At 39.5% G+C, this 24753-nt stretch overlaps 3 protein-coding genes across 5 annotated transcripts; all 3 read left to right on the top strand.

Moving 5' to 3' along the window:
* Positions 1-9173: 9173 nt before the first annotated feature.
* npvf (neuropeptide VF precursor) lies at positions 9174-10939 on the top strand. Its single transcript, XM_067481647.1, has 3 exons — positions 9174-9371; positions 10107-10483; positions 10757-10939. The coding sequence occupies exons 1-3, from the start codon at positions 9219-9221 to the stop codon at positions 10824-10826; spliced, it is 600 nt and encodes a 199-aa protein (XP_067337748.1). The 5' UTR covers positions 9174-9218; the 3' UTR covers positions 10827-10939.
* A 1680-nt stretch (positions 10940-12619) lies between these two features.
* wu:fc38h03 (acetylcholinesterase collagenic tail peptide) lies at positions 12620-21093 on the top strand. 3 transcript variants are annotated; one of them, XM_067504562.1, is made up of 18 exons: positions 12622-12967; positions 13516-13640; positions 13770-13879; positions 13969-14088; positions 14332-14376; positions 14515-14541; positions 15796-15867; positions 16754-16816; positions 16927-16953; positions 17050-17094; positions 17387-17422; positions 17500-17580; positions 17660-17756; positions 17844-17974; positions 18068-18187; positions 18580-18709; positions 19258-19360; positions 20203-21093. In XM_067504562.1, the coding sequence occupies exons 2-18, from the start codon at positions 13538-13540 to the stop codon at positions 20270-20272; spliced, it is 1380 nt and encodes a 459-aa protein (XP_067360663.1). In that variant the 5' UTR covers positions 12622-12967; positions 13516-13537; the 3' UTR covers positions 20273-21093. The 3 variants fall into 3 exon arrangements, with proteins under 3 accessions (XP_067360681.1, XP_067360663.1, XP_067360672.1); XM_067504580.1 differs by lacking the exon at positions 13516-13640 and having other exon boundaries at positions 12620-12967; XM_067504571.1 differs by lacking the exon at positions 12622-12967 and having other exon boundaries at positions 13021-13640.
* A 73-nt stretch (positions 21094-21166) lies between these two features.
* LOC137127514 (peptidyl-prolyl cis-trans isomerase FKBP14-like) lies at positions 21167-24287 on the top strand. The gene is made up of 4 exons (XM_067504593.1): positions 21167-21484; positions 22221-22372; positions 22894-23021; positions 23377-24287. Exons 1-4 carry the CDS (start codon positions 21291-21293, stop codon positions 23533-23535), a joined length of 633 nt encoding a protein of 210 aa, XP_067360694.1. The 5' UTR covers positions 21167-21290; the 3' UTR covers positions 23536-24287.
* Positions 24288-24753: the final 466 nt, after the last annotated feature.

Below are 24753 nucleotides of genomic sequence, written 5' to 3'. Positions count from 1 at the left end.
ATTTTGGCACCCTGGGGTTCCTGAAGGTACAGGGGTTTCCCTCTCCCACTCACTCTCACCAGAAGCAGATGGCCCTGGCTGGGCTGGACTGTGTGAAAGAGCCCCTATTGTCTCTGGATGTAGCGTAGCCGCCTAGCCCAGATGGCTTTTGTACCTTTTGTGTCTATGCTGACTTTCTGCAGAGTGAGACAGTGTGTGCTGTCTGCTTCAGTGGGTGGTAGCCCTCTGTTCTCTTTCATTACCCCAAGTCTCTTTGTTTCTCACTCTCTTATGTCTCAATGTGTCACTTCACTTTATTGCAAATGTACTTTATTGGCATGACATTGAAGAAACACTGCCAAAACACAATAAAATTAAATAAATAGTCCAACTTATTGCTAATACCCTATGCTGCCAAAAGTGGGAGTACGCTCATGTTGAACAAGTGATGTTTACTCCAAAACCATTGTTATACTGCTACACTCTCCAGAAGCTTTTTTTGCACAAGATCTTTGATTTGCTCCCCCTCATCCAAAAGATCATTTATGAAATCAGGAAATAAAATTAGGCAGTAAGACCTTGCCTCCGTTCCACTTCATCCCAAAGTTGTTTCCCATTGTTCCCGAGCTTTATACAGAACCATTTAGTTCATCCAAACCAAACTTTGAAAACAAATGAACCTCACTCTGTCTACAGTGACATTGCCAGATTGAAACAGGAAGGGCCCTTCTTTTCTAAAATATCATACATATTTTTTAAATTGGAACTAAAGGCCTAGCCAAAAACATAAATCAGCTCCATGGGGTCTATCAACTGAACAAACACAATAAATGCAAACTGTTAAACTATTCAATAACTTTGGTATATTGGACATTTACTTCAGTTTAAATTTGATGTAAAGCATTTCTATATGCTTATTTCATAGTTTTTTATCTCTCACATATTTCTTATATTTATGTTATTTTCCAGGACAGTTTAGTATATAAAATCTATGTAAATGTATTTTTTTCACGTTTATTTTTTCTGGCCTGCGTGTTGTTTTATGTTTTTTGTTTTTGTAAACTAGAATATTGAAAATATCACTATAGTTTTTTTTTTTAACTCAAAGTTCAACCTATGGCCTACTACGGTCTTTAAAACACAACAGATGTTTTATTTCACTTGTCATGGATCTGTTGACATGTAAGTCAGCAGCTGTTTTGGTTTTTTCATAGGACTTTTAAATTTTTTACACAGTCAAGAAAAATCGTTTGATAAGGTTAAACATGTAACGAAAGCCAGTGAGTGCACCTTTAGTAGTGGCATTTTTTAACATAATATGGTTTACAGTACTGCAGATATATGTCACTGAAAAAGTTGGTAAACCATATTCATTATGATTAAAATGATAACAACTGGCAGAACTTTACTCTGCTCTATTGTTCCAGTGAATAACATATAGTTCTGCATGTAGAACCTACAGTATGTGTAAGTAGGTAAGAAATATCAATTTATATTATTTAAGAAGCATTAACAAATGCTTCGTGTTTGAGTGTGTGTGTGTGCGTGTGTGTTTGTTCGTGTGTCCTTTGAGGGTAAAGATTAGGTATTAGAGTTAGAATAGAGTTTAATTTAGGGTTAAAGTAAGGCCTAGGGAATGCATTAAGTCAGTGAAAGTCCTAACGAGAATACAAATGCGAACCTGTCTGTCTTTGTGTGTTTATGTGTGTGTGAGTGTGCATATGACTTTTTGATCAACCATCTCTAAACATGTTGTTTTGTTTAAGGCTCTTTGGAATGTGGTGTTTGTGGTGATGGCTGCTTATTTTGCTGTTTAAGGCTTCACTTTTTCCCATGCTTTGGTTTTATGTCCTTAACCACACACACACAGACACACACATAAACACGCACACACACACACACACACACATTACTTACTCACCGGTTTAGTTGTTTGCTCTGAGAACAGTAGTGGAGGTTTAAGTTGAAGGCTGTGGGACATTGCAGCGGTGATCTGAATGTGTAGTTAGCCACTGGCTGAGAGAGACTGGGGTGCCACTCAAATTGTTTGTCATCTATACTGAGCTGCAAAAAGTCACATCAGGGCAATTTCTTTACCCTGCTAATTTCCATGTAACAGCTAATTTACTGTTTCAATCAAGTCAGATGTCTAATGAATCTGCTCATCTTTGCTAACATAGACCTTGGATGCCTCTCACACACAAACACACACACCAGACACACACACTATTAGTGTGCAGCAATCTCGTCATAGGGAGGCATCGTGTGTTTCTTCATACCCTCAGGGGCCCCCACAGCACGATGCCAGGCTTCACAGCATTGGCTAAATCCCCACCCGAGACAGTGAGCCTGCCAGACAGGCAGGCTGGCACTTCAGCAGTCTGTATTTACAGCAACCTCTGGAAGAAAAGGATCTGATTACCACGAGGAATATATACAACGCATCAATCAGCAGGGAGGCAGGGAGGGAGGGAGACAACCAGAGGCAGGCCGAGCGCAAGAAAGGGTGGTATGGTCCAGTGCTGTGGTTTTATTGGTGCTCTTAAACCTTCACATACATAGGCAGACGTGCATACAAGCACACTCACTCTCTCACACACACACACACACACACACACATACACAGACTCACTGGGTTTTCTGGCAGGGGATGTGGGTCCAGAAAGCAGTCTGATATTTCAGTTTCAATCTTCCCCTCAACCCAGATCAAATACACTGGCCAGCAACTAAGGATGATGTCAGTATCCCGCAGCTGTCCCTACTACTCAGAGTTACACTGCACTGTGTGTGTGTTTGTCTGTGTGTTTGTGTGTGAGCGTGTGCACGTGCGTGTGTGTGAAAAGCTCCACTGAGGTCAAATTGGACTCTCACTGTCTCCCTCCCTTTAATTCTGTCTTCTTTCAAAGCTCTGGGGATCCTGCTGGTCGTGCTGAAAGCTATGGTCCGGATCAAGTTCCCCTCATGTCTATGCGAGACACAAACACCCACATACAAACACACACAGACACACACATACACTCACACATGCTGTATACTCCAATTCTAGTTGCCGGGAATGGCATGAAGAGAGAGTGGGAAAGGGAGGAGAGGTGAGGGGAGGGTGGGGATGCTTTTACAGCAGAACCATCAGAAACCATCCCAGGATAACAGTCACAAGTAACTGGCTACACACATGACTGTGCACTGAGCATGTGCATATGTAGAGATAGAGGGAAACTCAATATGGGCAGTGTCGTACCCGACTGCTGTTTTGAAGTGCATGTGTTTCTCTCGTTCTATTTTGTCAAACTCAATACATTTTTTTCTTCTGTTTCAAATCAATTTATTGTACTGCATTCTGCTTAAAAAGAGGCCACAAAGTCATAAACTATTCACTATTGAAAATAAAACACAGAAATGATCAATCTATATTATTCAGGTATACAAATGTTTAATATTTTTAAAAATGTGTTTCCTAAATAATAAAGAATGATCATTTCTCTATATTTACATCATAAATCAATGTTGTTCTCAAGCTTCTGTCTAAAAAGATACACAAAAAGCATGGTTGCTTTGATGCACTTCTCCCATATACTGTAAAATGCAAATCAAATATTTATGCCATTTGTGATTACAAATAAACAAGAGTTTACTTTTAATATGCATATCATTGTATGCACTTTAAAACAAATGAGTATAATTCTTAAAACTCAAGTTTTGTTTTATGAAATGCTTTATTCAAAAAGTACAGAATTACTATCATGTTACATGTTTGTAATAAGAACAGTAAAGTGTAACAATATTTCAGCAGAATTTAAAAAATTACAAACAAGCCAGCAAAGAGAAAAAAGGTTACATTCAACAGCAGTGCACTTACCATAGCATTATTAATGTGTAGCCTTATTTTATGGAGGTTAACATATCAGAGTTTGAAAGCTTACTGGAAGTGTGTCTCAATAATGTAACTGAATGCAGCTAAGTGCATGCACTTGTATTTAAGCCCCTTTTTTGAATGGGAGACTTTTAGATGGCTGTTATACTTGCTTTTATTTAATTAAGAGTATTGGTTGATTTTCCCATCACACACCCCCACACACATACACACACATACACACACACACACATACACACAAACACACACACAACCACTCAGTGGCTTTATATTGACTTTGTTGATAACTAACCAAAGAAAACCATTGTGCTTCTTGTGGTCGTTTGTTGTTTTAATTGTGGAGGCTCATTAAGTTACAATTAAGTGAAGTATGCAGTATGTAGTATGGTTTTATGATTTCTTTACATCATATTTGTGTAATAACGGTATGGTTTTCCTATAATTAATCAAAGACTTTAATCAGGCTTTTGAAACATGTTACCTTGCACTGATTAAGGCTCTTCCTGTTTATTTTCCACAAAGCTTTTTTCTTAGACTTCTCAAGCCTGACCTCCACAACTCACTATTTCTGTAGATAAATGCAGCACAAAAACACACAAAAAAATTATAATCAGAAAAGCTATAACTAAAAAATTAAATATCCTTTTGAAGTAAATTCTAGGATTTCTTATTTGCTATGCTTCCTGTTCCTCTAAAACTCAGCATAAAGTTAGTAGAAAATTAATCAGGATACCATGTGCTTCCTATGTCAGTATGAAAATCCCTGAAGGTATTCAATTAGAGCTAATGTTGAACAGTCACATTCTCATCAACATAACTAAAGTGGAACAAAATTGTTTCTGAATTCTCAGAAAGAAAAAATTATTTTTGCTCGAGTCTGATTTTTTTCACATAGACGTTTTTGAGTGTTGTTGATAAAATAAAAAACTAATTGTGCTAAAATATGCGGTGTTCCCAGTTTTCTCTTCTCTCTCTTCCTGCTTTGCTTTAGGCGCTGTGCAGGGTTCAGCTGCATGGTGGGAAGAGGTTGGAGGTCACAGTGTAGCTCTCAGTGTGGGTGTCTGAGATGACTTTTAACCTCCTGTGACCAACTGAACAGCAGCCAAACTAGGAGCAGAGCAAAGCCCCAGAGGTCAGAAGAAACACTGAGAGAAAGAATGTTTTTTTCAGCCCCTTTCTCCACTCAGAACCTTATGTTCTGCTGGACAAATGTTACTTACAAACTCTAAACCCATAATTTAGTAAAAAGAGTGAAGACCTTTATTTTCGTATTGACACTAGTGTCTTTGGTATTTATGCATCCTGGATTTAAGAGGTTTCCAGGGCCCAAAGATCATGAAACTCACTCAACAGATAAATGGCCATGTAAACATTCAAATCAAGTAGAAGAAAGGAAAATAACAAAATGACAGGGATTTGTTTTACTTCACCCCCCAAACAGCAGGAACGTCTAAATCATGTTCCATATTCATCTGTTATCAGACACATATTTACAACTTTCTGTCTTTAACCTCAGCACATCATCTCACCCGTTTTTTCCGCTGCGGCTCAATTGCTCATCTTCTCTTCCAACTGTTATTTGTCGTTTTTACACTCAAATGGATGTTTAGCATCCATATACGGGAAAAATGAATAAATCATATAGTGAACATATATGAAAAAGCATGTGCTATTTTAGATACTAAAACCAAGGCTACACTTCTTCCTCACACACAACCCTCTCCCAGGGCCCCTTTTGCTCCCCCCCTCTCTCATCAAGGGTCATTTGCTCAGTTTCCTGCCTGCCTCTCCTGGCTTTTCCTTTGCATTTCTTATTGGTCAATTTCTACTAGTATCTGATTGGCCAAAGTTTCCAGCCCCTCCATCCCCTCGTGGACACCTCCCCCTGTCAAAAGGACACTCCTTCTTTCTTCTAGGATGGCCTCCTCCTGTGATTCTCCACCTCTTCTTCAATGCTCCTCCTCCTTCTACACAAACACAGAAGAAGTGTACTAGAGTGTCACCTGGTGTACAACACCTGTGCTCCATGCTGCTCCAACACCAATTTCTCTTCACTGTGTACAACAAGATGTGAATTTTTCCTCAAGACTCCAAAATGCAGCAATAATAAAATGAATACTAAACAAACAAAAGGTTGCTAAATATGTAAATTGGAAAGTTGCTTCTGCAAAAGAGAAAAGCCTGAATGTGACCACTCAAACCTAGAGCACCATCTAGTGGTGTCATAGTTAACACAACAGTCATAGAAGGCAAAAAAAAAAAACACATTAAAAAAAAAAGCTTATTTCTTCAGATTCTTGTTGTTGTTGAGGCTTGCAGGGGTTAAAATGTGATCTCAAGTTATTGAAGAGCACAGAATCCTTCCTATCAAGTGAACAAGAGTTGTTGGGAATCCAAAGTCTGATGTACATGGATCTTTTTTGGGAAAAAAAACAACTTTGGTGAGACACATCATAGCATTAGCTGAATTTGTGTCTAAGAGATTAATATAGTAATTTATTTTAAAACTATTCCAAATACTCATGACAATATCCCCTGCAAATGTTCTGTTTGGGTAACAATTATTAAAAGCTAGACTGTTTGAAATTACTTATATGGGCTTTTAATTTACAGTATATTAGAGAAAATAACAATTTGGTTGCATTTTCAGTAGTAAGCAATAGGGATGTAAAGCCACAACATATAAATACATAACATCTCCAGTCCAATTCCTCGTGTAATATGTTTCCTCAACCTTTTTTTAACAGATATACTATTTGTTCTAAGTAGGGAACTAATTTGGATAATTTATTGTCTTTACCTCAGATTGGACCTGTCAAATTCTGCTCCCAAAAATGCTCAAGCCTCTGTATGGGTAAGTTGAATTTAACACAAAGCTCTTTCTATATTGCTATGGAAAGAATTAGAAATAGTCACCACTTCCAGTCTTTTACCACATGGACCTTTTTATTGGATGTGGTCATATGAGAGACATGGATCCATAATTATTTGCCATAATCACAACAACATAACTCAGAATGGTCCTGGACACACATACCACAGTACTGTAGTATGAGCCTGTGTGTCTGTCTGCTCAACATCAGCTTGTCTTCCAATTCATCATAACGCAGTGATACTGCAGAAATGGATTTGATCACTGATAAAACTGTAACCCATTGTACAGGTTTGACAAATGTGTCTCCCTCGATAAGTGTCCGGACATGTAAAGTGTTGTGAGGATGACCCTACTGATGTATAAGTGAGGGGGGAGATAAAACCTGACATAAATCTGTTCAACAGGGGAATAACAGCACTAGAGCCCCATTCTTGGAAAGGAATTCTTGGAAAACTGTCAGATTGCAGACACGGAGATGGGCAAGGATCAAGAGTCAGGATGGCCACTTTCTATATCATGCTTCCCGAGTCTATCCTGATTCTGATCAGTTTTACTAAGGTCCACAAATCTCAATCATAAGACAGAAAATATTTTAAGAGGAAAGTCATGTTTCAAATACAGAATATACAACATAAGAAACATAAATGAAGGGTTAGTTGAGTTGAGCACGCTATTTAGGGAAGGTTAAGTTGTATTAAATCAAACTTGCAGTGGTGTATTTAAGTCCAGAAGGACAGGTTGGAGGGGCAGAAAGGATGGGGAGTGAGAGGAGGCCAAATGCAGGAAAATGGAAAGATGAAAAGGCCGCCAGGGTGGCGAGGGATGCACATTAGAAACATTAAGAAGAGAGAATTACAGTGGCAGAGAACAAGGTCTTTGAGGGAGTGCTTGGGGAAAGAACAAAGGGAGAGCTTTGAGGTATGGGGAAACCCTCTGCGAATTAGGCCCTGGATAAGTGTCAGAGACAGGATCGTAAATCCCAAACCCCATAGTCTGCAATCTGGGGCCAGGGTCAGAGAGGGAACGCACAAAGAGAACGACTGAGGAGAGGTGGAAGGTACATGATAATACAGAAAGATAGACTGAAACTAAAGCCATAAAAAAACATCTTAAGGTTAACACAGAATCACTAAAACCAGATGTGATTTGGATCCTCTGCTGCTGCTGAGTCTATGTGATAAATGCTTTGTGTGCTCAAAGGTGGGACTGGACAAGGCAACATGGGAAATGGCAACACTGTCAGGGTCACGATGCATGGATCAAATTAATGTTTCCTGAGGGTTGTTATTATCACCCCATGTCTCACACCAGGCATTCCTCACATTGTGTCTGCCATGGTGTAAATATAGCTTTAGTGAGTAATTTGTGTGAGTGCATCTAAATACACTATTGACACCTTCAAATCAGGAATGGTGGGTGACGTCATTCCCGCTCCTGCAAATACTTGTCAAAGCTTAATTGCCCAGCGGTTGCTACAGTAGATGCAGAAGCTTTACTGAATGAATAGCAGCTAAAACAAACAGAGACTGGAAATATACAATACCTCTCTCTATACTGAGTGCTCAGAGGTTTGCACCAAAGTACACCAAAACACACAGCAACAAGACATAGCATGAGTAAATCTAAGTACTATTTGGATCATATTTAATAAGGTCACATCCAAATTATAGGCCTTGCACCTTTACTGTAACAGAAATATAGAGTATGTACCATGTCTTTTGTGTCATCCTCTTGCAATGTTAAATGGTCTACATTGACCCCTCTGTTGTAGTCAGACCAGGTGCAAGCTGTTCTGGCTACTTCCAAAATACCAAAATTGTGTTTATGAAGGACAATAACTTATCCACTTCTGACAATTTAAAAAATCCAGGTAACAAAAGGCTGTTGGTATTCCACATGTTTGTTGTGCAGATTGTATGTGTCAAGCAGCTCTGTTCTACTTGCAACTTTCCATTTGTTAACAAATATGTGTAAGTCTAAATAAACAGTGGGGCATATTCCCAAAAATATAACAATATATGTACAATAAAGTTGTCAAGTTCAGCTACAGTTTGAAAGGAAATTGGTGAAAAACCAAACCGTGAACTGAATGTTATAAAAGGAAACATGTATGTTCAAGTTACATTTGAATGGTACTGCCATTGAGTGTTTCCATAAAAGACCTGTTCAAAATTAGTATTGTTATAATCTCTTCTTTCCTTCCTTCTTCTTTAACAACAGTAATGGAACCAAACAAATTCGTGCAGCAGCCTAATTAGGACACACATGCCTTTTCAAATATGTTGTTCAGAACTGGATAATTACAAAGTCAGGTATTTGTTCCGTTTAAATTAGGCTGAGGACATATGTGTGTATGTGACTTTGATTGTGTGTGTGGGTGACTTTCTCACAGCCCATGTGACGTGGGTTTTCAGAGGTGTTTTAAACAAGACTGTAGGCAATAAGACATGTGTCCTGGTGCTGTCCTGAGAGAAGGTGTCTCCTGCTGTTAACATGTTGACAATGTTGTTTCTGTCAGCACTCCTGATGCTTGGAGGGGCAGCAGCAACTGACCTCCAACTCTATGGAACGTCACTACACAGTGATAAAACTTTGGTGAGCTACGATGACAGAGGAAACACTGTGAGGAAACAGCCACAGCAATTGGTAAGAATCGTTTAATTATGCACACTGACATACTTAGAATGACACTTAAAATTACAAAATTCTCCTGTTCCATGCTGAAAGTACTACTATGGAATCTTGGAATAACAATTTTTCATTATTTTGTGGTGTTGAAGAGACAAAACTGATTATGAAATCTGTAAAATATGTGGAACTGTCAAGTTTAGTTTTTTTTGTGGAGGAGTGGGCATAATTTATGTTTGTAAAACATAACACCAGAAATAATTCTAACAACTTTTTTTATCTATACTTTCTTTTATCGAACAGCAGCAAACCATTTTTGTATTTCATTGTATTTCACAGCCAATTGAATAAATAATTTACTGTACACTAGGCTTGATAAATAGCTAATATGATGTAAGTCAAATTGGGGAACATTAGTGAAACCTAAGGCCTGCATAAAGAATATTATTATAAATATTATTTTTATTAATCAGTTGGTTTTCAACAAAATGTAAAACTAAACAATAGAAAATGTCCATTATTACCTCCAGGAGCCTGAGGTGGTTAAATATTCAGTTTACTAGTACAAATGAAAAAGAAAAGCAACAACAGAAGATGTGTTTTGAATGTATTTTGGAATAAAAAGTGGCTCACATTATTAAATGATCATCAAAATAGTAGTTAGTTATTATTAAATAGGTTGTTTAATGCCAGTTAAATTTATGTCAACTAACAGAACATACTGATCTAAAATTCAACCATTGCTGTTTCCAGACAAAAGGTGAAATCCGCAGGAGTTTGGATCTTGAGAGCTTCAACTTGCATGTGACCCCAACCGCCAGCAAAATCAGCCTCCCCACAATCATCAAACTCTACCCGCCTACTGCCAAACCGTTCCATCTCCATGCCAACATGCCCATGCGCTTTGGAAGGTGGAGTGATCCTGGTGATGACAGAGCACCAAACTCAACCCCCAACATGCCCCAGAGGTTTGGAAGGTCCAGGGCAGTGACTCGAACATGTGCCAAGTGTCCTGAAGTCCGTGAAGCACCAAACCCAGTGCTGCCGCAGAGATTTGGGAGAAATACACCATACTGGGGCCTTCTTAGGACTCTGGCCAGTGAACAGTTATTGAACACTGGTATGCACTGGTAGGCAACCCTTGTCCTTCATAACATTATATATTATACAGATTTCCAATAAATATTGCGTCATAATTTTGCAGATGTGTATTTAATCAGTGTTGTGTCATCCATGCAGTAAGTCACAGTCCACTTAGTCTCTTATTCCTTCATCGGGTCATGTGGGGATAAGGTGTCCACATCATCCTTTCGCCAAAGACCCAGATCTGTCAACAGTCTGTCGAGGAAAAGGTCTGGGGGTTTAGGTATGAATAATACAAAGTGTGAATTTTTCTCCCACAGGAATGAAGGGTTTAACTTTCCAACCAGCTCAGAAGAAGTGGAGATGGAAGGAAAAACCTTTAAAGGATGAGGGGGACTGTACAGTAGCATGTATATATACATAGAAATGGTTTTACTGTAAAGAAAATTGTTTAAAGTCAAATGTTTTGAAAACAGCTGAAGAGACTCAAACATTTTTTTTCTTTTTACTATTTAATAAAGCTATATTATATTGATGGAAAATGCATCTTTAATAATTATAAATAAAATTCAAGCAATTCAAGTGTGTTTTCCATTTACAAATTTGTGTGTGTGTGTGTTATGTGTTTTTTTTTCTTAAATCCCACCTGACCTCCATCATAAACAGATGGACACTATCTATATGACCTCAGACCTCATATGGGAGCCATAAATGGCATAGTGAGGCTAGAATTTACAGTAGCAGACCCATCACCACCATTATCTCGGGGCAGCAGCAGAAAGCTGTGCCTCTGACATGGATGCTGAATCACACAGTAAGGGTTCTTCCCTTATACGTGTATCTTTTCTAATAAAACCATCATCTAATTCTGGCTGATATAATGCAAAATAAACTCCTTAAAGTGAACAACCTCACCAAATGTATTTTGATTCAACCAAAAACTGGCCATTGACTATCAACTAAACTGCAGATGTGCATGAAAACAAACATGTGGATAGAAGTGAAAAACTGCAAAGCTACAAGTGTCTTATGTATTATGTGATTAAAAGCAACATACTGCATCCCTATTGAATGAAAGTAAAAGTATATGAGCCTCAGAAAATACAAAAGATGTTTGATTCTAAATTGATTTCTGAGTGTGCTCTTAATGTTATGTATAATTGTTCCAAAACTGTAGCTAATACAAATAAATAAATGCAAAGGGTTGTACATCACGTAATGCCGCGGCTATAAAGGATCATGGAGCCTCTGGCAGGGCTTCTTCAGTGCAGTGATCCACCACTAGAGGGTGAAAAAGCTTAAAGAAGACACTCACTTTTCCTATACTTCCTAAATTTCACCCTCTCTGGGGTTCTCCAATCAACACACTCAGGATTCTGTACTCTGGTCATCCTCCTTCTCCATATCTTCATTGGATCAAATCATTAAATATATTGTTTGATTTAGAACACTGTGCTCAGTCTTTGTATCTTTCTACCAATAACAAATACCACTGCCCAGAGAGGAGACGGCCCTTTCAGTCAAATACCATATTTTTGCTTACATGTTTTCTTTGATTCACCATCTGTTCTGAAGAGCCAGAGTCCAGTTTGACTCTGGAGCTCTGTCACATAGTGTTGCACATAATGAATTATACAGCAGGTCACTGTTTTTACTAACAGATGAGAGGAAGGACAGGGGCATTCAGGGGTTATCACACTGAATCCTGGCATGCACAGCATGGCACATTTGGTTTACCAACAACTACATAGAAATCTTTGGTCCAAAATAATGTATACTCACTTTACAAATGCGTTTGTATACATGAAGGGCCATTAAGTATTAAATTTAGTCATTTAAACATGTAGATTCTTTTAAATGCTTCAGTAATCTCATCTTGATGACCGACTACATACGAACCTTGATAATTGTTCTTTGTCCACATAACTTGATTAAATGTACGCTGTACCACTACTGCTATTCTCCACCGTATTTCAAATAGAAATATTTAGTTTCTTCCACTGTCTGATACATTTAGTTAAATAAACTCTCGCTGTTCTTGCAAACTCTGCACATACATCATACAAACAGGCTATTACTTCAGTAAAACATTTTTCAGTGGAAAGAAAATGTAATTCTCCTATTGACTAAAAATTCCAGCAGATGACGCCATCTCCCTCTCACATCGTGTGCACAGAAAATATGCAAGACGAGTGAAAGCATGCAGATTGAAGGTGGCACAGCCATCCATTTGTCCAACTAGCCCTACTGAGGTCGATCCAGATGACACAACTGATTCTGATCCAGACACACTGCGTCTGAGCTGCTACTGGCTCCACTCAGTGACCTCTGCTGGGCATTTAGCGCTGCAGGAAAACGTCCTCCCTCTACACAATTGTGTTGTTATTGACCGGTGAAGAGAAAGAAGCGGGTCGTTAAGTGGATCCGATTTATTAGCGGCCCAGATTGGCTACAACACGGGAAATGTCAGAGGAGCCACACTGAACACAGCGCGTTTCATTTAGGTTAGAGGAGCGCCAGACAAGTGGAAGGTAAGGGAGATCCGCAGGTAAGCCGTGGATGGGAATTGCATGGCTTCCATGCAAAGCTGATGGATCATAAAGACATTAAACAGGATGCACGTTTCATTAGATAAAATAGTGGGTTTAGAGCCATGCAGCAGCTTTTCTGCAAAACACACGTGGTTCAAGACGGGATCAGCATTTTTTCTATGATTTTCTTACATCCACTATCACACACCCACATTCATCAGATAAAATGTGAGCTTACTCTAAATGTTTCTAGGAACCAGCATATAACAGTCTGAGTGTGTAGAATTCTGGCATATAGGGCTAAGGAGGGTTGGTGCACGGCTGCATCTGCTGCAGTGTGAAGCTGCAACAAGTTTATTACGCTGTGAGCAGAGAGAGAGAGAGAGAGAGAGAGAGAGAGATGCTTAGGACTGAATTGAGAAAGTAATCAAATAGTGACACCCTCAAGAGGGAGTAAGGAAATGTGACGGCTAACAGTGAGAGCATTAATAGACAGCAGGGATGTAGAGTGTATGTGTGTGTGACACAGGTTGTGCTGTGGGTTTTAGGAGTAAAGAGTAAAGAAGCAACATGGATCTGGTCAAACTTGCAGTGTCATTCCACATTCTACTGTGTCCTGCATGGGCTTTATCCCGTCCCCCTTATATGGACAGCATCCTGTCTGCCCACTCAGGTAGGATATCCAGGTGTGCCCGTGTGTGTGGGTGTGTTTGGTAATAATGAAACGTGCATCTTTCACTGGTGTCATCCATCACGGCAGTGTGTAAGTGATGAATGCTGGTGTCTTACTTGTTACTGTCAGCCCTCCGGTTGCTTGATGAGCCGATGAGGTTTGACCCCTGTTGTCTCACGTCACCACCTCCGCCACCACTCTTCCCTCCACCGCCTCAGCTCTGGAAGCGCGGCAGCCCAGTAGGTCTTCATTATACACACATATGAATGCCAACTGTAAGCTGCTCCTTTAAAAGCTCTTCTGAAATTTTCTATATCTGTGTTTTAAGGACGGTAACAGCATGTTAGAGCCACCTATTCTTGGAAAAGAGGAGCAGATAAAGCAAACACCTGTGATACCAGGGTGTTCATCTGGACCCCCAGGACCACCAGGACCCCGTGGCCCAGAGGTAAAGCCTTGCTTCAAAGTGAAATATCAATATCACAGTGCCATAAACCTCACACAGGGATCAACTGTGATTTTTTTGTGTGATTAAATCATAGTACATCCATCAGTCATCAATCTGCTGTAGCTATTTTAAGACAGAAGATGGAAATAAAAACAAATTACTGTTTTAGTATTGATAAACAGTAACCCTAACCCCTTATCATGGGATTTTTGAGCTATATATATATTTGGTGTCATATTTCAGGGTCAGAGTGGATTACCAGGCATACGGGGACCAAAAGGAGAGAAGGTATTTTGTGAAATATATTGCTGTAATTTATTTTGCTATAGAAGTATTTCTGTGTGTGTCCTTGTGCTACTCTCTGCTCTAATGAGCGCCCCATCTCTTTCTCCATCCCATCCTCTTCCCTCATTTATCCTCTTCCAGGGAGAAATTGGACGTCCAGGGTCGAAGGTGAGTCGCTCCCCCCCCTGCCATGTCGCATTTCCTCATTCATCTCTCTCTCTGGTCTATCTAGCATGTCCTTGGACTAAGGGGATCTCGGGTTCTCTTCCCCTCTCTGCTACTGTTTCATCTCTATGTCTCTTTAATCTCTGGGATGTGATTTTTTTTTCTATTGGTGTGCTCAGAATATCCTCCGCGGCTGCTAAGTGGGTCATGCTTCTTTAGTCATAGAGGCTTCTGTAACCATGAAGCAAAACTTGATCACATCACTAGATGTCTCCTGTCATATACCTACACCTCACCTTTATGTCATTCCCCTGCTTCTTTTGCCTCTCCTCTGCTTCTTCTTCTTTGTCTCTCTCCTCCTCTCCTTGGCCTGACTCCACAAGCCCCCATACTTGACTCCAGTCCTGCTGATCCAGCCTCTCCAGCACTCAACTTCTGCACTTTAATCTTCCTAAGTGCTTTTGCTCTCCATGATAAATCACTCCAAGCAGCAGCAGGTCCATAGTGTCTCTACAGGCTGCTGTTTTAATGACAGGCAGCTAAATGAGAGCGCACTGCTAGCATGGCAAGAGCCCTAGGATACTCCAGGTGCCATGGAGATGTGAGCGTTTTATGTAATATTTTTGGATTTCCTGCATGATCAATTGTTCCTGTCCTCTAATTAGCAAACCTCAATGGCATTGTTACAGCTTTGCATAATATGTTCTGTGCTGGCATTAGAAATCACTTAGAAATTGGGGAATACTTGTATGTTCTAAAAATGCACTTATTTAGAAATTTAGATGAAAAGCTCAGTACTAAATGAAGCTGCCAGGTAACAAAGCACCATTAGCGGCTGTAGCTCAGTTGTCAGTCATCCACGGACCACAGGGTCGGTTGTTCGATCTCTGTCTCTGGGAAGGGCATGCGGACAATGATCCGCTGTGGCGAACCTGAACTGAAGGCATATGCCGAAAGGACAAAAAAAAAACAAAAACAAAAAGGTGACACAGCTCCATTAAGTTATTGATTTTAGCAAAGATATAGCTCAGCACCTACAAAACCACAATTAGTCATTTTTGAAAGAGTTATTATTTAGTATGTTTTAAATGTGCCAGTTGGTGGATTTTATAATGTCTGGACAAAGCCAGGCTAGCTCTTTTCACTAAAATTGCTTTGACAAATACTTTTTGTTTCTTGTATTTAAACAACAAATCTGACTTACTTTGTTATTGAAACAAATACCAGCATCTCTTAATAATAAGTGTGTCTCTATAGGGTCGTACTGGCGCTCCAGGCCTACCAGGGAAACAAGGATTTCCAGGATGGCCTGGGCCAGAGGGACCAAAGGTAGGTATCATGATATCCCTCCAAGTTCTGATAGATTTCTGTGCAAATGCAATTCAATTCAACTTTATGTATATAGCGCCAATTCACAACAAAGTCCTCTCAAGGCACTTTATAGAATAATAGTCTTTATTCTATGAGTCTTTATTCTAAGATGTATAGAGAAAGCCCAAAAATCCCCCCTTGAACAAGCCCTGGGCAACAGTGGAGAGAAAAAACTCCCTGTAACAGAAGAAACCTCCAACCGAACCAGGCTCAGGGTTGGCGGCCATCTGCCTTGACCGGTTGGGGTGAGTGGAAAGTGGAGAGAGAAAAGAAAAGAGCAACAAAAAGCAACAACAAAACATCGGGCAGGGTGGTAGGACCAGTAGCTGCACATTGGAAACACACAACTTCAAAGCTGGGGACACCTGCAGAAAGGGACAGAGAGAGGGAGACAGACGGAGAAAGACAACTACTGGAGAAAACACACAGAGTGACCATTATGGGGTGAGAGGAGAGAGGTTCAAGAAGAGGAAAGGAGCTCAGTGCATCAGGCGGTGGGTCCCCCAGCAGTCTAAGCCTATAGCAGCATAACTATAAGTAAGTATAAGCTTCATCAAAGAGGAAAGTTTTAAGCCTAGACTAAAAAGTAGAGTGGGCATCTGCTTCCCATTCTACCTTTGGAAATTCTGGGAACCACAAATAGGTCTGCATTCTGAGATGGAAGTGGCCTACTGGGATGATATGGAACTAAGAGGTCTTTTATATATGATGGCGCCTGACTGTTTAGAGCTTTCCTTACTGGTGCAGAGCAGTGTATTAACCATTTTGACATTCTTCAGATATGTAGAACATATGGCACATCACAAATAAAGTGACAGATGATTTGTGTGTACTTTTTGTTTAGGGTGAGAAAGGAGATGCAGGACTCATGGGACTGCCAGGCCTAAGGGGACCACCAGGGACAAAGGTTATTCACCTCTTTACAGAATCATAGTATACACACAGTCCCAAACATGTTGAACACGTTGCATTTTTTTCAGTCTAATTTGCTCTTACATTCCTCACATGTCTTTTCAGGGTTTACCTGGTTACAAAGGAGAGAAGGTAAGTTCAGAATCACACATCATACTGTATGTTAAATGTATATCTTCCATTTAATCTTTCTCTTCCTTTCCTATTGTGTTTTTTTTTTTTTTAAAGGGGGCTCGTGGTGAATCTGGGTCATCAGGACCAAAAGGCGATAAGGTTTGAGAGAAACCTACTTTCTTTTATTGCAGGTCCAGAAATTGTTTTGGAAAGTGTTGTGTTGTGTAACTATATTTAGCCCATTTATGCCCAACTGTGTGGTAATGGACCTCATCATTTAACTAGGTGGTTAAATCCTCTATAACAGCGTCTTCAAGTATTGGTTTGAATCCAAAGTGCATTTCAACATATCTTAGAGTCAGATTAAATGAACACTGTACATTTTATGAGTCCCCTCTGTCCTAAGATAATGACTTTTCTCACATCAAGTTCTCATTTTGTCCGTATTCAGGGTTCCATTGGTTTGCCTGGGATGCTTGGCCAGAAGGTAAAACTAATTAGGCAATAAGGACATTTACAAGTGTGATTTAAGCTGATTATCCCACAACTTTGCTTGTCTGCCAGGGTGAGCAGGGACCAAAAGGAGAGCCAGGAGTCCCAGGGAAGAGAGGTCCCACTGGGCGACCTGGGAAGAGAGGGAAACAGGCGAGTAAAAGATGAGCAAAAATAATTGGTTCCTTTTAAATGATATTACCGTATTTGTTTTGTATTGTGTGTTGTGCAGGGAATGAAGGGTGAGACAGGAGCCCCAGGAGTCATGGGCCCCCCAGGCCCCCCAGGTCCCAATGGTCAACCGGGGCCACCTGGTCCACCTGCCTCAGGTTACTTATACACAATTCACCTTTTACTATATTGTATCCATGTGGGTATTTCCACCGTTATTGCCATACTCTTGGTGTCTCTTGCAGGTCTTTATCTAGTAGGAGAAAAGGGAGAGAAGGGTCTCCCAGGTCCACCAGGTAACTGTGACTGTGACCGAGCCAATAATGCTCCATTTGGAAGCTACACACAACGTGGTGGCCCCAGTAAAGTCCCTGCAGTAAGAAAGTTATTCTTCACAACATAATCTTTTAAAGTGACTGTATGTCAATGTTGGATTAATCATTTATTACCCCCTTATGTATGTGCATAGATATTTGTCATCAGCAGCGAGGAGGAGATGAAACGTCTATATCTAGACAATGCAATAGCATTCAGGAAGGATCAGAGGATTCTATACTTTAAAGACAAGGATGGATGGAAGGCCATACAGGTGGAGACCTTTAGAGATTTATGCAATTGGCAAATACTGAACTGTCACTTTACAGATTATCAAATCGTTGATGCTGCAACCTGTAATCTACAAACTGTTGCAAACTAGTACATGCAGCTCAAAACTATGCAACTTGGCTAATGGCAATGTATTATGATCTGAAGAAGACTATAAGGTCTGGTTACATGGACTTTGAGTTCAGTTTTTGATCAAATTATGAAGCGTTTTGTTGAAAACGATTATTGTACATCTACTTTATGCACCAGGCTGCATAGATCTTTTCCACCGGATTAGGCCCTTTTTATCTGCAGATCCCACAACACAAGCTCACTGTCTATCATTCCTAGTACCTGATAAGCCAACACTGGTTTTGTCTTTTACAATTCATCTAGCCCTTCCAGCCATTCCAGTCCACAGAGAAACTCCCAGAGAGAATTGGCGTGTGTGGTGACGGAAAGGTGCAGGCCCAGCACGGAGAGGAGTGTGATGATGGAAACCAGATTGTGACTGATTCCTGTCTCAGTGAGTAACATGCTTTTTTTTTTTTTTTTTTTGCACACAGCAGAAATGCCCAGTACAGTAGAGCCAAAGCAAAATGCTAAAAACACAAGCCTTTGTAAATTATACTAATCCCAAACTTGACAGTGTTCCTGTAATGTACAATGTACCATAAATTTACCTCAAATCTACTGTCCATAACAACAGAACTACACTCTAAGTGCAAAGTAGGTTAGATTTTTGCTGCACAAACACAATGCTGTCACATCCACAGCTGTTCATAATGCCTTGCAGTGCCTAACCATAGTATACCACAGAGTCTTAGCTCCCATGGCAGAGGATAAAAGCACTGTAAAACCTTTCCTTGATCTTTCATTAATCTCACCCTCTGTTTTTCTGCCTCCCTCTCACTACTCTCTACTTCAATTAAATTATTGGGAAAATGCTGTATCGGCAATGCTGAAACACACACGAGTGCCAAAGCAATTTGTAATGTCTTCTCTCTCCCTTCCCTCTCTGGCTCTCTCACTACACTCTCCTCATCTCCTCATCCTCACCATACGTCACTTCAGACTGTAAGTGGGCCTACTGTGGAGATGGCTACCGACATGAAGGCATGGAGGAGTGCGATGGAAAGGACTTTGGTTATCAGACCTGCAAATCCTACCTTCCTGGGTATGTTCACTGTCATTGTGGATAAACAAACATACAACAAGTGCCTATTAATTTTATACACCTTATTACTACATGCCAACATTTCTCAGAGACCCTGTGTGCCAAGAAAGCACTATGCATTTCCTTTTTAATCAGCAGCACATTCATACTGCAAACATCCAGGGGACTGTAAAGGTCACTAGATTGAAGTACTGTACTTTTACTGTAATGTTCCTGAATCAATCCACAGATGTTGGTGCATTGTCCTGGAACCAGTTACTGTGCTTTGTTTGAAGATACCTAAATGACACAACTCCACACAATTTATACTTGTGCTTTGGGAAACAGTTGAACATTTTTGGAATTAGCGAAAAACCAATAACATACTCATGTCTGTACACTCATTATGAGGCTCAACCTAGTAGATGGTTTGCCTAGCTGTCAGTTATTGTAAAAAACAGATATAATGTGTTTAATAGTGAATTTCAGAGTTGCTGGTAGAAATGATTTCTTTTTATCCTTGGATAAGTTAAATGCCTTTTGCTTCTAGCTTCATATACTGTAAGAAACAGACATGAGAGTACCAACAGTCTGATCTTAGGGACAGACACAACAGGGAAGAAGGTGTTGTACAGATTGTAAATACCCATAAGGGAAATTTGTGATTTGTTATGTTTTGTTCTATGTAAATAAAATTTGACATGAATCTCTTCACCTAATTAAGCAAAAATAGGCACGATTTCCTAAAGGGATAGTTTGACCTTGGGAAGGGCCTCTTTCATGTCTAAACTGCTAGAGCCAGCAGCCACGATGCAGTATGATCTTCTTTTACTATGTTAAATAATGTTCCATGTGTGTTGCAGATCATTTGGGCAACTCAGATGCACTGATGCCTGCCTTATTGACTCCACTGGCTGCAAGTATTTCACCTGAAATGAGAAGGAAAACAAAATGGCTGCATTGCAACTTTGCACTGTTTGTGATCATGGGGTTCATACTTCAAATTTCTATTTGAAGTTTCACCCCTAAAACAAATTACTGGATAAATAGATGGACTGAAAGAGGGAGTACAGTGGGAATCTCCTTTTCTTGTACCAAGCCATGTCAAGACTGTGAGTTTTAAATGGACTCTCCAATCCTCTACTGGTCACAGGGAGCAGCTCCCTGTTATTGTCACACACCATCGGCTGCAGCACTGTTACAGACACTTGTCATAGTGGGAAACATTTTTATAATAATATAACTGTGTTATATGAAATAATTACAATGTGAATGAATTGCTGACTGTTATTGCCAAATTAAGCTAATATTCTTTTGTAATGAAAGAAAAAAATTAGCCTTTTCAAAAGAGGCAGTGATAGCTTTGATGATCTATATGTACTGTATTATGCAAATCAGGTGTAAATGTTGGGTTTTCTGTGCCATTTATTAGAAACATTTATGAAGTGCGATGCTGTGATTTTGCATGTAAATGTGTATGAGTGCACACCAGACTGTTCTAAGCACTTCTGTTAATGTACTAGCCAAAGTGTGACACTCTGGAAGTGAATGTCCAAATAATCCGACAGACAGGAATGAATGTTAGAGTGCAACAGCAGCAAAAACAGAGTGCTCGTGCATATTGTAGCAGCATGAAGAACCAGCTTAGTTACATGGAAATGAGTCTGATCAATTTAGTAAAAAGTGATTATCTAATTGTCTGCATGACTGTAAGTTTCACAAAACCCTGTACACTAATAAAGATTAGACTCACACCTCAGAGTCCTTCTTCAGTTGATGCACAAGGGAGAGTCTGTGGGTGGGATTTACGGGGGAAAGCAACCAATCACAAGAAGACTTCCTGCAACAACTTGTATAATGAAACGCCACTGCCACGTCGAGGACCATCTGCACATTTGTTGAAACTTTTTAGTTGTTAGGCTGTGTGTCCTCCAAGTGTGAGTGTGGCAGCATGCTGTTGACTGTGCTGAGCTGGCTCTGCTCTTCCCTGCTGGCGTCTGTCAGCGGGGGAAAGCTGCCCGAGGCAGAGGTGAAGATAGAGGTTCTGCACAGACCATTTCTCTGTCGCCGAACTTCAAAGTATGGAGACATTATGCTGGTTCATTATGAGGGATCCTTTGAAAACGGGACAGTGTTTCACTCCAGGTACGTTTCAAATGACTGTCACGATGTCCCGACTACTTCTACTTCTCCTGAGGTCCACAATAGAAGATGGTGTACTTTTACACCTTTTTATTTTGTCAAAGTCACATTTCATAGCAGTGCACACGTGTATAGTCTCCTTGGTTACGCTCCTGTCTGTTAAAAGGTCACGTGAACTAATATTTTAAAGGGTCAATTCACCAAACTGCGAAAAGATACAATTTCTCCTTAACTTTAACAGTCTGAACCTTTTGTAATTAAAATCGATTTATTTCTAAATCTTCTGGTTTCGTTTGTTTCTTCTGTTTGTTTCATTCTCCAGTAGTTAGGTAGTAATTAAGACTATAGAATATCCACAATAATGTCTGGGATATATACTGCCACTTTTCTATGTATTGCTATTATCGTTTTGTTGGCTTTAGTCAAATGGTTGTAAATAGACTGTGTCTTCTGTCCTGATTGGATCCAGCATGTCTTTGGAGACTATGGTGTAAACCTTTTAATAAAATCTTTAATTTTTAATTTCTATATCTAATAGAGAATAACCTTCCTTTCCCATGATGAGTAAAAACTGATGGGTTTTCTAAGAAAAGCCCAGCCATTTTTTACTTCTATTTTCAGTCACTTTCCACCACTATAGAGGAAACATTATAATTATTCTGTGCTCAAATATGCTTAAAATGTTGGCAGTCTTTTTCTAAACCTGCAATACTCTACTGCCTCTGTGTCTATCCACCAGTCGAACCCAAGGTGACAAACAGCCAATATGGTTTACACTGGGAATTAGAGAAGTGATAAAAGGCTGGGATAAAGGTCTGCAGGACATGTGCTCTGGAGAGAAGAGGAAACTCATCATACCTCCAGGGCTGGCCTATGGAAAGGAAGGGAAAGGTAATGTAGCTCTGTCCATTTTTACGCAGGCCTCCTTGCATGCAGTTTTACACGTTCAGTTCTCTTTTCAGAAATGCTCATGCTTTCATGCAGTGTGTGATGTTATTTAAGTTTCACTTGTTAGTATTTAAAACTATCTCATTTTAAATTAGGTGTCCCACACTAAATGAAGCTTTCATTCAGTGATAGTAATCTACTTTTTTCCACATGGAGCATGTGAACAATACTATGATTTGTTGTGGTAAGCACATACGTATGACTCTAAACAATAACACATTCTATATCCCTTCTAAGTCTAACTAACATTTGCAATGACAACAAAAACCTGAATGGCTTCATATGACTAACAATCCATTCAAAGCTTGCCTCTCAGTTTCTAACTCTTCTCACAATTTAATTTACAATGTTGCTGCTTTCTGCAACACTTACCCAACGTTCTGTTTTCCCTTACTTAGCATGGTCTGAGAAACCAAAAATTAGTTGTAGTTAACTTCAGGCCCTGTGGTGCTGTTTGTCATCAGGTAAGATCCCACCTGAAAGCACGCTGACCTTCATCATCGAGGTGCTTGAGATCAGAAATGGACCACGGTCGCATGAGTCATTCCAAGAAATGGACCTCAACGATGACTGGAAGCTCTCCAAGCATGAGGTGACTACAATGGTTGTATTGTTTATGTTTTCCTTAACAAACTTTTTTACTTCAAATAGGTCAGTTAACCAACCTATTTCCTACTGAAAGATTTGGTATTTAGGACACTGTTTTCATAAAGATATCTCTGAGTGAAAATGATGATTTCTGATTTTATTTTAATACAATTAAAAAATTTCTTAAAGTTTTCAAACTGTAATTATGGGATAGAAGGGACATTAAATGACAATTTTAGTGTGGAAAACCTAAGTGAAATTATTCTCAAGTTACAGTACTTTAAATATAGTATGTCAATATATAGTTTAAGTCTCAAACTGAGTTCTATTCACTGTCTTACATTTACTATATCTGCTAGGTGAAAGAATACCTAAAGAAGGAATTTGAGCGCCACGGCTACCCTCCCAACGACACCCTTCATGAGAACATGGTGGAAGATATTTTTGCCAAAGAGGACGAGAACAAAGATGGCTTTATATCCTCCAGAGAGTTCACATACAAACATGATGAACTTTAAAGTCTCTCCTACTGTTGCCGCTCATGTTGTCCAGATTTCACGCAATTGTTTTATGCAGTTTATCACAAGAATTCTCTCAGGTTCCGTGAAAGTATTTCACTTTTGTAGAAACTTTGTGTTTGTGTTACTTCAACCCATCATGTGTGAAGCTCTTTGTGATGGGTTTTGAGGCAATTAGTTTGTTTATCTGATACTTTTAATTGGATTTACTTTACCAAGACTTTGCAATTTTGCACCAAGTTTCCACCTTTTGGGATTTTTGTCAGATTAGTTTATCTAAGTTGAAATCCTTGAATGGCATGTTTACATTTGACCAGAATAGAATGATGCCAAAACACAATTTTATGATTTAAAAATGTTTTAAAGTCTCTTGCTTTCATTAACTCTATTATGCAAATTAGGCTACTTGTTTTAGTGGCTGTCAAATACCCAGTAAGGGGAACTGTTACAAGGTGTACATCCCATCTGGGGGGTCCCCTTTCAAAGAAAAAGATGACTTAGGTTCACGATATTTGTGAGTTTGTTTTTGTTGTTGTTTTTGTTGTTTGTTTGTTTTTCCATGATAGACATTGTGATTTGCCAAATGTAAGCAGTTGCAGCACTCACAATTTTGGGGTCATGGCACTGATACACCTAAATGCAATCCAACCAATCTTACCATTATGAGACATATGTAACTCCTGATCTGACAGTTCACAGAATCTGACATACAGCTATCTTCTACTGTGAATATATTCAACATAAATAAATATCCTAAATTAGACTTAAAAGACATTCCAGAGAAAGGTCAAGTGAGACTAACAGTACCTGTTATTTTCAACAGTCTTCTGGAGGTTGTTGTGACCCACAAGTCTTAAAAAAGAAAATGCTGCGCTGACTATATTCTGTCCTGTTTTCAGATTGCTTTCCCTTATGCAAACTCCTCAACACCATACTCAATAATGCAAATGACTGCTCTGGCTGTGGCAGATATGTACAGTAAATAATAATGGTACAGTAATTTACCTTCTATTTTACCTTCTAAAAGTCACTGTAAACTTTTAAAACAAAATGCAGTGGTCACACCTTGTAATACTTTACAGAGTGAACCAGCAGGTGGCACTGTCTTTTCAGGCATTAGTATTGGTTAATACATGGGGACAAACATACTCAACTCATTAATGATTCACAAAACACTGCTCCTTAACATTAAACAGTTGTGTTGCTACAGTCCTCCCA

Source organism: Channa argus, chromosome 1 (genome assembly GCF_033026475.1).
Source record: "Channa argus isolate prfri chromosome 1, Channa argus male v1.0, whole genome shotgun sequence".
Classification (NCBI taxonomy): domain Eukaryota; kingdom Metazoa; phylum Chordata; class Actinopteri; order Anabantiformes; family Channidae; genus Channa; species Channa argus.
The sequence above is the reverse complement of the archived record's forward strand: the minus strand, read 5'-3'. Positions and strand labels throughout refer to the sequence as shown.

What these genes read in the sequence shown, in the direction of transcription:
- npvf (XM_067481647.1), top strand. Translation starts at nt 9,219, where the DNA reads ATGTTGACAATGTTGTTTCTGTCAGCACTCCTGATGCTTGGAGGGGCA. An exon ending in GGAAACAGCCACAGCAATTG is followed by an intron (nt 9,372 to 10,106) that starts GTAAGAATCGTT and finishes TGCTGTTTCCAG; the next exon opens with ACAAAAGGTGAAATCCGCAG. An exon ending in TTGAACACTGGTATGCACTG is followed by an intron (nt 10,484 to 10,756) that starts GTAGGCAACCCT and finishes TTTCTCCCACAG; the next exon opens with GAATGAAGGGTTTAACTTTC.
- wu:fc38h03 (XM_067504562.1), top strand. Translation starts at nt 13,538, where the DNA reads ATGGATCTGGTCAAACTTGCAGTGTCATTCCACATTCTACTGTGTCCT. An exon ending in CTGGGCCAGAGGGACCAAAG is followed by an intron (nt 15,868 to 16,753) that starts GTAGGTATCATG and finishes CTTTTTGTTTAG; the next exon opens with GGTGAGAAAGGAGATGCAGG. An exon ending in CAGGACCAAAAGGCGATAAG is followed by an intron (nt 17,095 to 17,386) that starts GTTTGAGAGAAA and finishes GTCCGTATTCAG; the next exon opens with GGTTCCATTGGTTTGCCTGG.
- LOC137127514 (XM_067504593.1), top strand. Translation starts at nt 21,291, where the DNA reads ATGCTGTTGACTGTGCTGAGCTGGCTCTGCTCTTCCCTGCTGGCGTCT. An exon ending in GGGACAGTGTTTCACTCCAG is followed by an intron (nt 21,485 to 22,220) that starts GTACGTTTCAAA and finishes TCTATCCACCAG; the next exon opens with TCGAACCCAAGGTGACAAAC. An exon ending in GGAAGCTCTCCAAGCATGAG is followed by an intron (nt 23,022 to 23,376) that starts GTGACTACAATG and finishes TATATCTGCTAG; the next exon opens with GTGAAAGAATACCTAAAGAA.